General features: G+C 42.2%; 1 protein-coding gene across 1 annotated transcript in view; it reads left to right on the forward strand.

The window, feature by feature from the left end:
• DIS3L2 (DIS3 like 3'-5' exoribonuclease 2) overlaps nt 1-15,192 on the forward strand; it is a 194,895-nt gene that overhangs the window by 94,150 nt on the left and 85,553 nt on the right. Inside the window, exon 10 of the mRNA XM_086618081.1 lies at nt 1,668-1,747. Within this exon, the coding sequence (XP_086474207.1) occupies nt 1,668-1,747 (80 nt within the window). The remainder of the gene's footprint in view (nt 1-1,667; nt 1,748-15,192) is intronic.

Genomic DNA, 15,192 nt, shown 5'->3' on the forward strand with positions numbered 1-15,192 from the left:
GGGATTAAGGCAGTTTTGCTGTCCAATCTGAGAGCTAGCATATTCGAAAAGATTTTCAAAGTCTCGGAAAGCAGTGAAGTGCTTTACTGATTTTTATGTCTTTGAAAATCTCTATTTAGTGTGCCTAGTGGAATTATATAAATACATGCTGCCAGCTGTCTGACGCCAACAGATACCACCCAGAGCACTGAAGTACTGAAGTGGTAGGCCTGCGAAGATAGAGACATTGCTCTCACTGTGCGAGCATCCATGCAAAAAGACTAAGACTTGCTAATTCCACGTGACATTTGCTCCTTTAAAAGTTTGCTATAATTTTTCCCCTCCCACCTCTCCTACCCCAGGAGTATACCAATGGTTATGTTGTAAGAAAAATAATATGTTTTCATTATACATCTCTAGAAGGGAGTTGTGATCATGATGGGAGTTTTTTCTGTGGCAAAGAGAAAAGAAGAAAAGAAGTAGTCTGATCTCTTCCTTGGCAGCCTCAGCCTATACCATTGTGCTTGGGGAGGGGCCAAACTTATTCTAAAGATTAAGATAAAAGCAAAACAAACCAGCCAACCCATTCAATTACCGTCTTCACTGCTCTTCAGCTCCAGTCTCACATTCCATACGTTGCTTGGGTGAACCCTGTTGTAATCCAGGGTCCTGGGCAAGAAGTTACTGTAGGAGTTGTTGCCCAGGATGAAGGGAAGCCCTAAAGCAGGAGCTCAGGAACATTTTTTTGTTGAGTGCTTCAGCTTTTGGGTCTCACTGGTGCCAGGCTCTGCTCTATTAAACATGATGATTCCTGAGTCAGATGTTCTGTTTTCTCTCATCTACATGGTCCTAGACCGTATCTGTGGTCCATCTTGGTACATTCTCAGTGTTTCTGCCATCCACTGCTGTGGGACATACATATGTAAGCCTTCCAGGGCAGGACTGCATATTCCAGGTACCACCTAGTAGAGCATATGCGAAAGTGTTCAGTTTTTCCTGAGTACCAAGTTGATTTGCTAGATCCAGTTAGCAGATTTGGAGCTCTTTTATTCTTCAACTTGAATAGTGTTTCCTATTGAACTTGCTTTTCTCTTGGGTGCACGATAGGCAGCATAGATGTTATAAAGTACTGCACCCCTTGGGTGTCTTTACTGAGGCCAAAACTCACTTGTTCTTGTTATCATTCAGCTTGGTTTGTCGATGTTTCACTGCCTCTGCTCCATGCTAGGTGTGCTCATGGAGTTTCAGATGCTGCAATGTCTGCTCTTACGTATGGGGATGGGGTTTATTTGCGTTCCATTTAGGCTTGCAATTAAGAACAATCTATTTTTACTCTAGCTGCAAGGCATCAAGGCTTTTTCCTTCTTGTTTCTGTGGATTGAACTTGATGGGCTAAATTGTTTAGTTTTTGTGGAGGAAAATCAGTAATGAGATGAAAGCTGTTAAGAGCAAGCAATTAAACCAAAAAGAAAAATAAAAAAAACCCGAGGAGTTTCACTTGTCTAAAACCTTTTTCTTTTTTTTTAATATTACATTTAGTCTTCAGATTAGATTGGAAGATGGTTCAACACACAGTCTTCTGAAAACACGGTGGTTGTTGCCTGGATGTCTCTGATGGTCTCTGTGTTTTGATACTTTCTTCATGACTGGAAGATAAATTTTTCTTGTATTCTTTTTCCTTTGGATAGGAAAGAATGCATTTTCACCATCGACCCCTCAACTGCCAAGGATCTTGATGATGCTTTGTCCTGTAAACAACTCCCTGACGGTATGAGATATATTTTACAAAATACTTCTCACTGTTTGTATTCAGCCGTTGACACATTTGTATATATAATTTGTCATGAAGTATTCTTTACCAAATACGAATAGAGTAATAAATTACTTTTTCTCTTGTTATTTTAATTGCCTGTTTTCAGAAAACTTAGAGCAGATATCTTCAAGCTACACTCTGAAGTAGTCTTAGTGTCAGGAAATGCAGAACCACAGTGTTTTGCATAATCAGAGCTGTAATTTGATTTGAGCAGATCTCAGCTGTCTCCTGTCGTTACAGGAGTTACAGCTGAATAGCTAATACGCCACTTTTGCATACTGAAGTGTAGTGAAACTTTGACCTTGAATACGCAGTCCCTTGATAAAGGAATCCAGTTTTTTGAAGGTCACTGGCTGAATTGCTTTTTGATGTTTATAGGATGCTGGGAATCGTCAGATGAGCAGAGTGTGCCTTATAAGTTGTGTTATTCTTCTCCTTGCCTTTTAAGCTTTCTGTTCTGCCTTATTTGTACTTTTACTATGCCGTAAGCCAATAGAACAGAAAGTAAAGCTCCAGAAGCCAAATCTTGATGATTCTGACTTAAGGAACTTCCCTCTCATAAGCTTACTTTCCCATCCAAGTTCTGCTTGTTTAGTTTGATGAGATCCAGTAACAGACTTGGTTAGAAATATTGCATGATTTGCTTAGCCCATCCGCCGCTAATAAGATAAAGAGATTTTTGAGTGTGTGTTTAGTTTTTCTTGCTTTTGTTAGTCATCACAATATGATGATACCAAAGACTTCATTCCCTGTTTTGGGGGTTGATTTCATTCTGTGCAATGTGTCCAATGAATTGTCATGTCATTTAGACCCAGGTACAGAGTAGTATTACAGGGTTATAAAACTGATTTAAAAAACTCAGAGATGAAAGAAAATTTGAGGCCAATAACATTATTTCTAATTATACTGTATGATAGCAGTTTTGAGGCTAGATGAAGGAAAAATTGCTGTTCTATTTCACAGAAAATTTAAAGAGTCTTCTTGAGAGATCCTAAGCTGAACTCTGTTCTCCTTCTTTCCACTTTGTTGTCTGAATTATCTGTAGATTATGACAGTGTTGTGATTCTCTAGGCCCTCAGATCTGAGGTGTTGAAACTCTGGTTTCTGAGCCTTTAGTGGTTCACATACATGTGGGTTTTAGATGCTGCGTGAAACCGTACACTGAGCTGGTTTGTGGTGCACACATCTGCATTTTTCTCTTGTCCATAAGCCATTTGGAGAAAGTGCTCAAGAAAAATATCTGTTTGAACAGGAATTCCTCTTTCCCAGAAAGTCTGCAAAGCCATTGCAAGACTGTCGCTCATACGTGAGACTCGTTGATATACCTGCTCATCAGAGATGCGGCCCCACTGAAGTCTGCCTTGTCTCTCTGACCCCAGCTGCAGAAGATGCTGTGTGAGGCCTCTTGCTCCAATCTATAAGGAAGGAGATTTACCAGTGCAGAAGGGATCCCCAACTTGTAAGGTCCAGCCAAGAGAGTTCTAGGTGTTACTGGGATGTTACTTGATCACGGGAGCTTTGGAGCATGACTGCTAAAAATCCCCTTGTGATGCAGAGGTGGGTGGCTGCAGTGCTGCCCCATGCCCTGATCAAGCCTCTTTGCAACAAGTTCTCCTCATTCAATCCAACTGAGAAGAAAAATAAATAGATGCTTTTTTTGAAAGTGGACTGAATGAACTGACTTTGCCAGTCTTCACTGCTTTGTTGCTTTTTGCTTTTCTCTGTACAGGCATGAGGCAAAGGCAGCTGTCTGCATGAGAAGGAGAAAGAAAACACCCAAGTCCTTTTGTCTTGTTTATTTCTGTCCTTCTCCCAGTGACTGTGTCAGGCCTGTGCTGGCTTCCTGGAGCCTCCAGATCAAGGTCTTCCCTGCCCTTCTATGAAGGCTAAGGAATATGTGAAAGGATCATGTCAAAGCCATGCTTTCAGATATTGTCTTTACCTGTATATAACACAGGAGCAGGCACAGCTTGCTCTCCCAGGATACCGTTATTTCATCGGTAATCTCTGATGCACTTACCAGAGTGAACAGAGGATGCTTCTGCAGTCAAGATAATACTTCCTTTTTCCCTGGAAAACCAGGCAGTTGGGAAAGAAAGGTAAAATAGATCAGACTACAGGATCGCTTTGTATAGAGAAGGTTTGCAAAGCTCAGTTTTTCAAATAAAACAAAAGTGGAAGGTGCAGGAACCTTTCTCCTCTTTCAAATGGGAGCATCTCTCCCAAAATAAATTTCACGAGTGTGTTTTAGAAGAGACATGAAGAAACTGGGAAGGAGTAGGGGACAGGGCACAGCTGTCTTTCTGAGAGTAAAAGGAAAGATTTGCCTGGCTTGTATCCAAAATTTATGGGAAGATGGGAAATTGAGTGTGGATGTAGTGCTTCTGAAAGTTTTGTGTCCTTCTCAGGATCATGGTGCACATTCCTCTTTCCTCCAGATGAGCCTCAGAGGACAAAATCCAGGAGGCAGACGAGCGAATGCATCCGTTGGTGGCTGTCCCAGCCTGGACGCCTTTATTCCCCACGTACCATTTTCCATGAACCATTAAGCGGGAGCCTGCTCGCAGCAGCCTGTTGTGTGCCAGATCTGTGCCTTTTGGCTGGAGCTGTGCATCTTCCAATGGGCTTGTTCTGCCCTGGGCTCCTCTCAATGAGAAGATGATCTGAGCCGGATCCTTCTTTAAGAGTGATCTTACCTGTACCAGCCCTGGGCATCGTGCACTCTGCCTCTCCTGTCAGCCTCAGATCTGCTGTGAGAGTGGTGCCACACTCCATCACAGCGCTGCCTCAGCCTTAGGCGAAGGAAAGTCATCTCCTGGAAAAGCCAGTTTTGATGCTGGTGAATATCCCAGGGACCAGGTTTTAAATCAGCTTGGGAAGAACCATCATGGAAATACCCTTTCTTTTGTTTTGACATCTGTTGTGTTTATTCTGAGGAGACCTTGTGGGTCAGAAGGAAATACAGACAGGAAACCGGGTCCTGATGGTCTGTGATGCAGTTATGAACAGTCAGGGAGGGAGCTGAGGAGCTGGATGGGAGTGAGTGGCATAAAAAGACTGCAGGAAGCCCCTCTGCATCCTTTGAGCAGGCATGAGGACTGGCCAGCCAGCTCAGCGGGGGTCCCCAAACAGCCAGAGGAAGGAAGTCTCAGCATTGTATCTGTGCCGCAGTGTTTCTTTGAAACATGAGATATCTCTGAAGCAGAGATGTCCAGTCTGGTAGCTGGAATCATCTCCATTTTCAAGGCTCCTGATGTGCAAGGAGATGCTTGCAGAATCTTTTTAGTGAAGATGAGTAATAAAAACAACTAAGAACTATACTGATGGACTCTTGTCCATTATCCTCCCGATGTTCTGCTGTTTGAGGCACAAACTTGGTACAGTATTTCATGAACCTTTTCCTCTGCCAACTACGGTTCAATGTTGAAATGCTAGGTTCCCAAGTTTACATTTTTCAAATCTTCATGATCTGAAAGAGCCCAGCCAAACAGTTATTTTGTGAGCCTCCTGTAAGGGATATCTGTTTCACATGCAGTTAGCGACATAAGCTATATCCTGTGCCCCCTTGTAAGATGTCACCTCAGTGATACAGCTGCAGAGCTTGTTGCCCAAGAGACAAGGCACCAGATCCTCAACCAGAGTATGAGCATCACTTACATAGTCTCTGTTCCTAGCAGGAGAAAGTACCTGAAATGTGTGTATTTATATTACCTGACATATGTACTCTTCACTGCAGTCCTTATTTTGCATCTGAATGGGGAATTAGCATTTAGAGTTAGTTCATTACCATCAACCAGTTCCTGGATGGGACTGGGCTCTACCCAGCTGGGAACACTCTTCAGCTTCCAGCACTGGGGACTTCAGCCCTAAGACCTGTCCTTTACAGTTGGCAAGAGACATCCAGATCCATCTTGTATCATGAGTTGCTGGGACATTTTCTTGCATGTAAAAAAAATTCACAAATTGAATCTCTGTGAATCCATTACCTTTTTGACCCCCTGTGAGCTGGTAGACTTACTCAGGGATTTTCAGCCTGTGGTCCACTGACTACTATAGCACTACAGAGGTTACTACTATAGGCCTGTGAAATGTGGCTGGCAAAGGTAGGAGTGTAAATCCATCAACATATGGGAAATTTTTTAAGATATCTGTACTTTGACTTAAAATTTTTCAGGAATTTGCAAATTTAGAAAGGTCCAATACCAGTGCCAGGAGTCCTTTGGGTTCACTTCTCTGTGTTCACTTGCTTGTAAAGCTACAGCCATTCCCAACTCTTTGGTGTTAAGGAGAACTCCTATGGGAACCTCAATCTTGTGCTTAATAGAGCCTCTTGATATGTTTTGGAGATACCCTGAGGATTTTTGGCTTTGAAAGTTGCTATGCTAGCTACAATTATTATGACAAAGAGTTGTTTTAGAGGTTAAGAGCTTATCCAGGGCTGGCAAGGCTGTATCTCTCATGAGGGCAAAGTTGTGTTAAGAGTTAATACAGCTTTTGTTCCAAATGTAAATGTGGTTACAAGAAATTATTGCTTTTTCCATCTTTTTTGCCCATATGTAAAACACTTTAAAAAAAAAACACCACCAAAAAACCCCAACATGAGCAAACCACGTATCTGGCATCCTCATCATGTCAGGTGATCTCCAAAAATCAAGAGAGAATGCAGAACCCGATTCAGAAAATGTCTCTCTGTTGGTGTATAGCACCCGTAATAACTACAAGAAAAAAGAAACCACTCGTTGCCCACGCTTCTTCTATCAGGCAGCTAAATCCGTGCATGTCAGAAGATTTTGAAGAATGAATTTGTCTTTGTCGTCAAGCATTCAATGCTAATTTATTCAAGACGGAGGTATTTTCTTTGCCTTGAAGGGTCTTAGGCTACAAGCAGAGAGATAAGGGACTGTTTTTGCACCTTTGCTTAGTTTTAAAGCTTCTCAGTGTAACCCGTATCAGTTCCAGTCACTGGATGGAGGACTTGCCCACGCTACGTCCTCAGTCAAAGATGGAAAGGAATTTTTTGCAGAAGTAATCCACAAATCTCTCATGAAGAACTACCCGGTAGCAGAGTGTCACTAGCAAAGGAAACATGGTTGTGGGAATTGCTGTATTTTTAATGGAGCTCGCAGTAGGATATTGCAGCAGTTGGAAACTTGTCAGGGATATATGTCTTAAGTGGGCCAGTCTGGTTTTGAGAGGAGTTTATATTGGAGTCTGCTTTTGATTAACAGTCGTGCTCCTCGTTATTGTTTAATGATAGCAGTAGGGAGGTAAGGTTGCTGTTCGCGTTTGTGAGTGTATATTTTAGAAGAGATCAGTGCCAGTAAAGAAGGAAAATAGGGTTATTTATGTAATGGCTTTATACATGTGAACGAACTGTACTCCATTTAGATGACTCAGCATAATCTTGGAACGAAAGATGAATCTGGACTGCACCTAGTTTCTACAGCCTTCATAGAGTTGTTTCAGGGTAGCTTGAGGTTTTAAGAAAGTTCATTTCAGTCAATACTCTTTTGTGATCTTTTCTGCACGTCTTCTAGCAAGTTACTGCAGCCAGGAGCCTGCAAAGCTCGTTCTCGGTTCGCACGTACGTCGCAGAAACCAAACGTACTGCTTTCAAGCCTGAGTGTTTTCACCCAGGGTGCAGACGCTTAAAGATTTATTCTGATCTCATCATATAAGAGCTCACCAGGTGACCTGCATGTCCCAGTGGCACCAGGCAAGTTTCCCACACTCCCAAACCTCTTCTGGGAATTGTCGGCAAGTGATGTTTGTATTTCTGGTAATGTACGTAACTGATGCAGTTGTGTTTGAAGGCTGCTTATTGATAGGAGCAGAAGTGAAATTTGACAAATTTAAAGGCAGACAATTCCATCTTGTGAAGTGTCAGGCTGTGATGGGAAAGGAGGCAGCAGAAGTGATTGGGGTGCATTTCTGAGGGGTTGTCTTACCCCTGTGCAGGTCTTCTGATGCTGATTTCAAAGCAGTACTTTGGGCCATACTGACAGAGCTTCTCTACATATTTTTTTGTGTCTGTTGGTGACTAACAAGATTCTCACTGCTGTTCTTTCATTCCCGTACTCCTACAAAAAAAAGTAACTCAAAGTAACTCAATTTTAAGTAATTTAAATCCTATTCTAGGAGGAGGAGTTGTACTGCAGAATAGAAATATATTCTAGAGGCTGTTTGCCCTGGTTTTTATGTTCTTAGTGACATTGGTTGTGTGCGTTTTGGAGCAAGATACATATAGATACATTCGTTGAATCTTCCTAGGTTTTACGTGATGACCTAAGCAAATGAGATTTCTGCAGTGTGCTGTTTTCCCTTCCCTTTAAATCCATTCACTCTGTTGGTGAATTTAGATGAAACATACCTAAGGGGAGTGGGATAAAAACCTCAAACACATTTGTTTCTGTGTCATGAAAATGGGGTGTAAGCAAAGAAAAGAGCTTTTCTTTGTGACCCGAGTCTGGGAAGAGTGCAGCATGACCTTTCTCCTTAGCAGACACCAGTCAATCTGCTGTGGGCTGCCGTTTTCAGAAACAGGTCTGCAGAGTGAGGACTTACAGCTCTGTACAAGGAGCCTGTTTCACATATTTTGGTAAAACCAGCTGATGTTTTGCCAAATGTTTGTGAAATTATCCCTTCTCTACTGCAGGCCTACGGATACTGGGGTTGCTTTTTCTTAGACCTCATGTATACCTTAGTAGACATCCTTAGTGCATGAGCTCTGGCATCTTGTGCCTGAAAAACACCTGTAGAGCCCCGGTAGCACTGAGATGTTCTCTGCTATCTCAGGTGACTGCCCGCTCTTTCTCTTCTTCCATCCTTGTTTTTCCTGATGTAGGTTGCAAACATTTGGATTGTTTTAATTGTGAAGTTGTGTGTACTTATATTTTGCTTTTTAAGACATAAATACTCCCTCGTCTATTCAGCTTTGCCCCTCTGGCCACTTAAGGACTGTAGGGTGTGATTTACTCTAGGAACACATGGTACAGGACCATTCAGCTAATTCATTTGGTTCCTGCAGTGCAGAGAATAGAAAGAATTTGTAGTTGGAATCACGTTGGGTTGAATTGCTTAAGATAAACGCTGAAGAATGGACTAGTGTTGAATCGAAAGTTACATTATGAAATTACAATGCTTCCTTCTTTGTAAGATGTTTAAGGTGAACAGATACCAGACTCAGCTTAGAGAGAACGTGACAGAAACCCCACATTGATATATGAGTCAAATGTAAAATGACCATAAACTGTAATTTTCTTAAATTTATTGCAGGAGTCAAATACGGGGAAAAATAAAGAAGACCTACAAGGAGAGGGATTGTGCATAATACTTGGTCAGTTTTTCCTTAGGTATCGGACATAATTAGCTTGGCTCTTCTGTTACCTGCTGATTAGTCTGGTGGGTTTTTGTTGTGTCACTAGGAAAGTGAAAGAGACATATTGCAGTGATTAGAAACAGGTACCTTTCCTTTCTTTCCATCAAGGGCTTGCAGTTGCAGAGTCTTTGAAATATGCAAACTACAGTCAGGTCTGTGCCAAATCCAGATCCCTGCTGTGTCGCATAGTGTGCTGCGGTGTAACGCTGGGGGAGCTGCAGCATGTACAGTATGTTTTGCCTCTTCTTTTAAAGTAACATGGGGTTGTCTGTGGAAACACACATCACTTCCAATTTCCAAGTCCACTGTTGAATGGAATCAGAAGGCTGGATCGCGTCACTCTTCCTCCACCAAGCATCTCTCTTGAAATCAGTGAAACAACTTGAACAGCTTAGGGCTCCCTCAGCTTGAATGGAAATAAGGCAGCTTGCTCCAAACATGATGGTGGGAAATAGAGCAATCCTGACCCCCAGACAAGTGCATTAAACTGAGTGATAACGTATTGGGGTGGAGATTAAGAAAGTTTGCATCTGGATGGAGCATTGATTGCTGGAACATAGTTTCTTAAAGCATTTCTTGAATGTCTTTGAAAGCTACTTGTGAGGAGATTGGTTAAAAGCTTAGTTAAGCAAAAACACTCAGGATTTGTTATTGGTAATTCGTATTTATTGCATTGGATTTTTGTATCAAGTATAGATATTTTACAAAGATTCCATCCTTATCCCAAAAGCTTTATTTTTGACAGTGCACAAAGCTGTAGGGGAAAAAGGCACAGGATTGAAGCAATATAAAAGGTAGATTGTCTATGAAGGACTAATGAAGACCATTGCTGCAGAACATGCAAACAGATGTGCAAATACCAGTAGAATTACTCATAAAAGGGAATTTATTTTCCAGCAGGGAGGAGAGAAGCTCTGGGCGAAGTTGCATTCTGGATCGTTTCAATTCATAAATTCAGGACCTGGGACAAATCCCCGAAGATTTAGAGGTGCAGAGTTTTGTGTCCCAGTGGATATCAGTAATATTTGTGGATGTGGACTTAAAAACAGTAGTGTTTGATTGTATACTGAAGAAAAAACCCAAAAGCCTTTAAGGAGCTGGGTAATGGGAAAAGGATCCAGAAATTCCTGTACAAACAGATCTAAAAGCACTTTGTCTAGAATTTCTGTTCACTAAAAAAGACCTCAGGGACCAGGAAAGTCTTTAGAGAATAACCACAAATGATAGGTGATGACCAGATAGAGCTGGAGAAAACAAGATTTTTTCAGTAAAATAGTAGATAAGAATCAGAAGATATACGAGGAAGATAAACTTTAAAAAGGTACAAATAACTAGGAATAAGTTCCCACATGGTTAACTTCAGTCATATGTTCTGTTGCATGCAGGCAGCAAAGAAGTTACTGCTGTATATATTTTTTATTATCAGCTTTCTTAAATGGCAGGATCCCTCAGAATCACCGGGCTATTGTTTTAACTTTTAATTTATTGCAGTGCCGGGGTTTCAGAACCCAGCTGAACAGGAAAAACATCATCTTAGAGTGCAGTTCAGTACAGTATTTCTTGATTGTTGACTGTTAACGCTAGTTATGCAAAAGGAGTAAAAGCAGGTGCAGATGGAAATATTTTTTAAATCTTTCCAAAAATAAACAAAAAGGTTGGATGGCTAAAAGTGAAATCTCAGCGGCTGCCTTCTGTTCTCAAACAAGTTGAAATGTCAAGGCTGTTCAGGGGAAGTACCTTGTACGTGTTTGGCCTAGCACTGAGTCCCAAGGTCTCTTCAAATGCTTGGGAATGCTCACTCAGCCTTGGATTACTGTGTTCACAGAGATATCACAAAAGGGACTGACCTAGCAGTAGAGAGAGGCTGGTCCCTCCCCACTCTAAACCTTCATTTCAGGAACAGGGTGATATCCTACACCCAAAATTACTGTAATTCATCTTGAAAGCTGCTGGGCGCCACTTCCCATCTCTTTAAATTCAAAGACTACTGATTTCCTGGTAGAGTTAGCCTCTTGAATGGGTCTTGGAATAGTGATAAAAACAATTCATGACGTCAATACCGGAAATTGTCCTTTTACCTTCATCGCGTTGGCTGGAAACCTCGCTGTTAAGAGACTGCTAGGAGTTGCCCTTGGTAACTTCTCCCTACCAGCAACAAGTGCTTTCTGAGCTGAGAATCTGAGTTCACAGCAGCACAGTCATTGCCTTAGTGTCCTGCCTGACATTGTATCTTGGTGAAGAGTTGATCCATCTGCCAAGTGCTTGGGATAGACTCTGAGAAGCAAAGATTCATGTTGGGTCCAAGTTGCAAGTAGTCATCTAGAGGTTCTCCCAGGGATGACTGTATAGCAAGTACTGGCATCCAGTGGATAAATCTGATGTATTTGAGGTTTGTAGCTCCTCTTCATTTTGCTCATTACGCATGAATCTTGCAAAAAAATCCACGCAATTTATAAAACCCCTGAGTAGAACTTGCTATTTTGACACCTTGCAAAGTCTGCTAGGAACTTGTGCTGGCACAGAGGAAGCTTAACTTACTCGTGACCCTGTGCCGTGTAAGGAGTCATGGATGCCAGCATAGGAATGGGGAGAAAACCTGCACGGGCAGAAGGTGGAACACAGACACCATGGCATAAGGAACGATTGTGTCTGGTGTTAGTCTGCCAATGCTGGGCACATTCAATGTATCAAAGAAGTGGCATGTTCCCTTCGTTCTCCATTATCATACTGTGTCTCCTGAGCTGTCCTGTGCGCTTGCCTGAGTTTCACTTTTAAAATACTCCTGCCTCGCTTTCATCTGTATTTTCCTGCTCGTATCTTGCTCAGCAGTGCGAACAAATCTTTATGCAGTGTGCTTATTCTGTTGGATATCATTTCCTGTGCCCTTCAGCCTGCAATTAAATGTTTTATCTGGTACATGCTGTGTAAATTCTGTCCTTTTGAGTATTTAGTGTTTTTCCCTGAGGAGAATTCCGCTTTGTCTAAGTATCCAACTTAATGGTGCAGTGGTACCACTTGCACATAACTCTTTTACTATCCTCCAGAGATATTGAACGTATGGTGTAGGCACTAGGTGCATTCTGGATGGCAGCATCTCCTGTCACAAGGTGATGAAGAACTGATGTGGGTTTGCAGGTGATCCACAGGACAGGACACTCATGTGTTATGTTTCTCTGCCTCAGTATCCTGATATGTTCTGTGAGGTCTGGAGACCTCAAATCTGATTGATCATCAGCTTAGATGTTTCCAGCTCATGGGAGCTGGAAGTTTAGAGAACACCACTAACACGAAGATCTACCCTGTGTTCCTGTGGGCGGATCAGCCCTCCCACTCTTCAGAGAGCCTGGGAATGACCCGTGCTGACCATGAGCCATCTCTGAGCATACCCTTCAGAGCTGGGCAGCGTGAGGGAGCACATTCCTCGCAGAGGCTTTAAACGCTAATGTTGGCCACAGTATTTGGAACAGTGCTTAACTGATTGGGCTTGTGTGGTTTGTGGATAAAACTCAGAGCTCTGCAATGCACGTCGCATGAAGTGCCACGTTATGGAGGTGTCCTGGCTTCGTTTTGAGGTGTAAAAGGTAGCTTCTAAATTCTATTAAGTGGTTTTAGGACATTGCTGAATTTATTAGCTGCTACAGACAAAAAGTGTATGCAATTCACGTGCAAGACCTGCTCCCAGCATTTCATTTAGTAATAGATAAAGTCTCCGCATAGTTCTGAAAACTATTTAAAGAATTGCTGATGGCTCATGGAAAACTCTGGAAAGTATTCGGCTTAGGAAGGATTCCTTTCCTAGTATGTTTTTCTGCTTTTCGTCTTCCTTTGTCCTTCATTGCACTTAAGGAACACGAGTTTTGTTTCGTACCATAGCTGGAGCCAATCCCAAATTGGCTTGTAAAGTTGTGGTTGTCTCTATGACATTCGGTTGATGCCAGAGACAAAACGGCCAAAGGTCAAGGTAGTTGAGACCTGAGTAAAACAGTGCTTCAAAGTCACTACAAAGCAGGTAGGAGTTACTGTGGATTTCAGACTCGTTCATGTCCCACATTGGCCTTTTAACTTAAAGAAAAAGAAAAGAAAATAACAAAAACACTGTTACACTTTATTTTTATGAAATGCGCTGAATATTTCCTAGTTCTTTTGGGATTGCATCACTTTGCAACATCACCATTCCTATCAGTGGTTTCTCAGACACTTCCAGAAATCCAAGGAGTGCCAAGACTTTCGGTGTGGGAAGAGGTAACATTTGAAGATGGTTTTATTTTTTTTTTTTTTCCCCTTCCCCTGTGATCTCACCTTGCTTCTCGCTTCGGAATAACTGAGGCCAACCTCGGTTCTGCTAACGTTGAGGATTCGATCCTTCTCACAGCTCCTGAGTTTATGCAGTTAAATGAGAAAAGTCACAGCTTTTATTGTCTTTACATCAGCCCAGCTCCTGAAGGAAAGGATGTAAATGTGAACTGTAAAGGCTAAAGAGTTCAAAGGTTGAAAGGAAGTAGCGGTTTTAATCGTGATTTAAGAAGCAAAGCAAAAGCCCAGACCCACCCAGCCCTGTTGATCGTTTGCTGTTTGCAGTCTGATGCAGGCACATGGAGCAGCTGCGCTGACATGCCACATGTGCCGCTGCTCCTTCTCCCTTTGCCCTGTGGGAGTCAGGGGCCTGACCTTGGCCACTTCTCCAGGTGCTACAAACCCAGAAAAAACTGATTTAAGCATAGTTCAAAGAAGAGGTCAAATATCTTGAAACCTTGGCCAGGCTGCTCCTGATGGTCTCAAAGTCTCTCTGTGGCTGGTGGGTGAAGGGGGCTGTTTCTGTGAGACATTTCTCATGTGAACCAGTGGCAGATGGATGGATGGAGACATCTTCTAGAGCCAATGCCTGGTAGCATGCAGTATTTTGTGGATCGTTACCCTTTAGAGGTGCTTGTTGCTTGTTTGGGCAGACAGCTTTTCCTCTTTTGAAATTGTTGCTACATTTACTAAAGTCATATTTATGTTTGGATGGAAAAGTTGCTGCTCTGTGCCCCGAGGACTTGTCCCGCTCTCTTGAGATACAGAATCCTGACTCCTTTTGCCAGAATCTTTTTGTAAGGTTGTGTCAGGCAAGAGACCTTTTGAGAAGGAAAAAGCTATTGAATGCTTAAAAAAAGGTGTAATTAGTTGCATTTCAGTTGGCTAAAGGACTGTCGTGATAATTTAAAAAATTTGGTGTCCTGGTAAACAAGTTAATGGATTTATGCTCAGTTGCACTGCACTTTCAAAAAGCAAAATGGCCCTAGGGCACACAAGTAAAATTTAAGCTCTTTCCTTGTTATTTTAAAATAAGTAAAATAAAACACACTGTCTGATTTTCTGAAGAATAGCTTGGCTCCCTGTGGTGGAAAAGTAACCTCAGCTGAGAATTAAAGCTACCCACCTTTGTCTTTAGGCTCCAGAGCTGACAAATAATTTGCCCTTTCCGTGGTTCCACTTTTATTTTTATATTACAATCTTCTCCTTCTCTTCTCCATCTTGCTCTTTTTTTTTTTTTTTGCTTTCCCACTTGCTCTTTTCTCCCCTTCAGTTATTCTCTTTTCTCTCTCTCATTTCTCCTCCCTCTATTTCAAGAGGGACGCTTCTGGAACACTTGAGCCATGGATATACATACACATGCCAAAGAGAAACAGAAATATTTGGACTTGGATCAGGTCCTGCATTTAAAGGCATGTGTTAAAGATCTGTGATGGCCTCTGGCTACTTCCACCAGCTTCCTCAAGTCTCAGTGCCGTTTTCTACCCTCGTGCAATTTATACTTGTTTCATGTCCCCTGTCACTGTCTGCAGCCCCTCTGACTGTCCCTTCTGTATCTGAGACCTTTCGTTGCAGACACTGTCCTTGCCCTTTTGCCCACGATCACACATGAGAACCTCAGCCTTGATGAAGACCCATGCTCTACTGTAGCACTGCTAATAACAACAAAATGTGCGTGTAGGTTAAAGGCCTCATTTGTCTCCCTTTATGCAAGTTTTTCATACTTTTG

Source organism: Tauraco erythrolophus, chromosome 11 (assembly GCF_009769465.1).
Source record: "Tauraco erythrolophus isolate bTauEry1 chromosome 11, bTauEry1.pri, whole genome shotgun sequence".
Classification (NCBI taxonomy): domain Eukaryota; kingdom Metazoa; phylum Chordata; class Aves; order Musophagiformes; family Musophagidae; genus Tauraco; species Tauraco erythrolophus.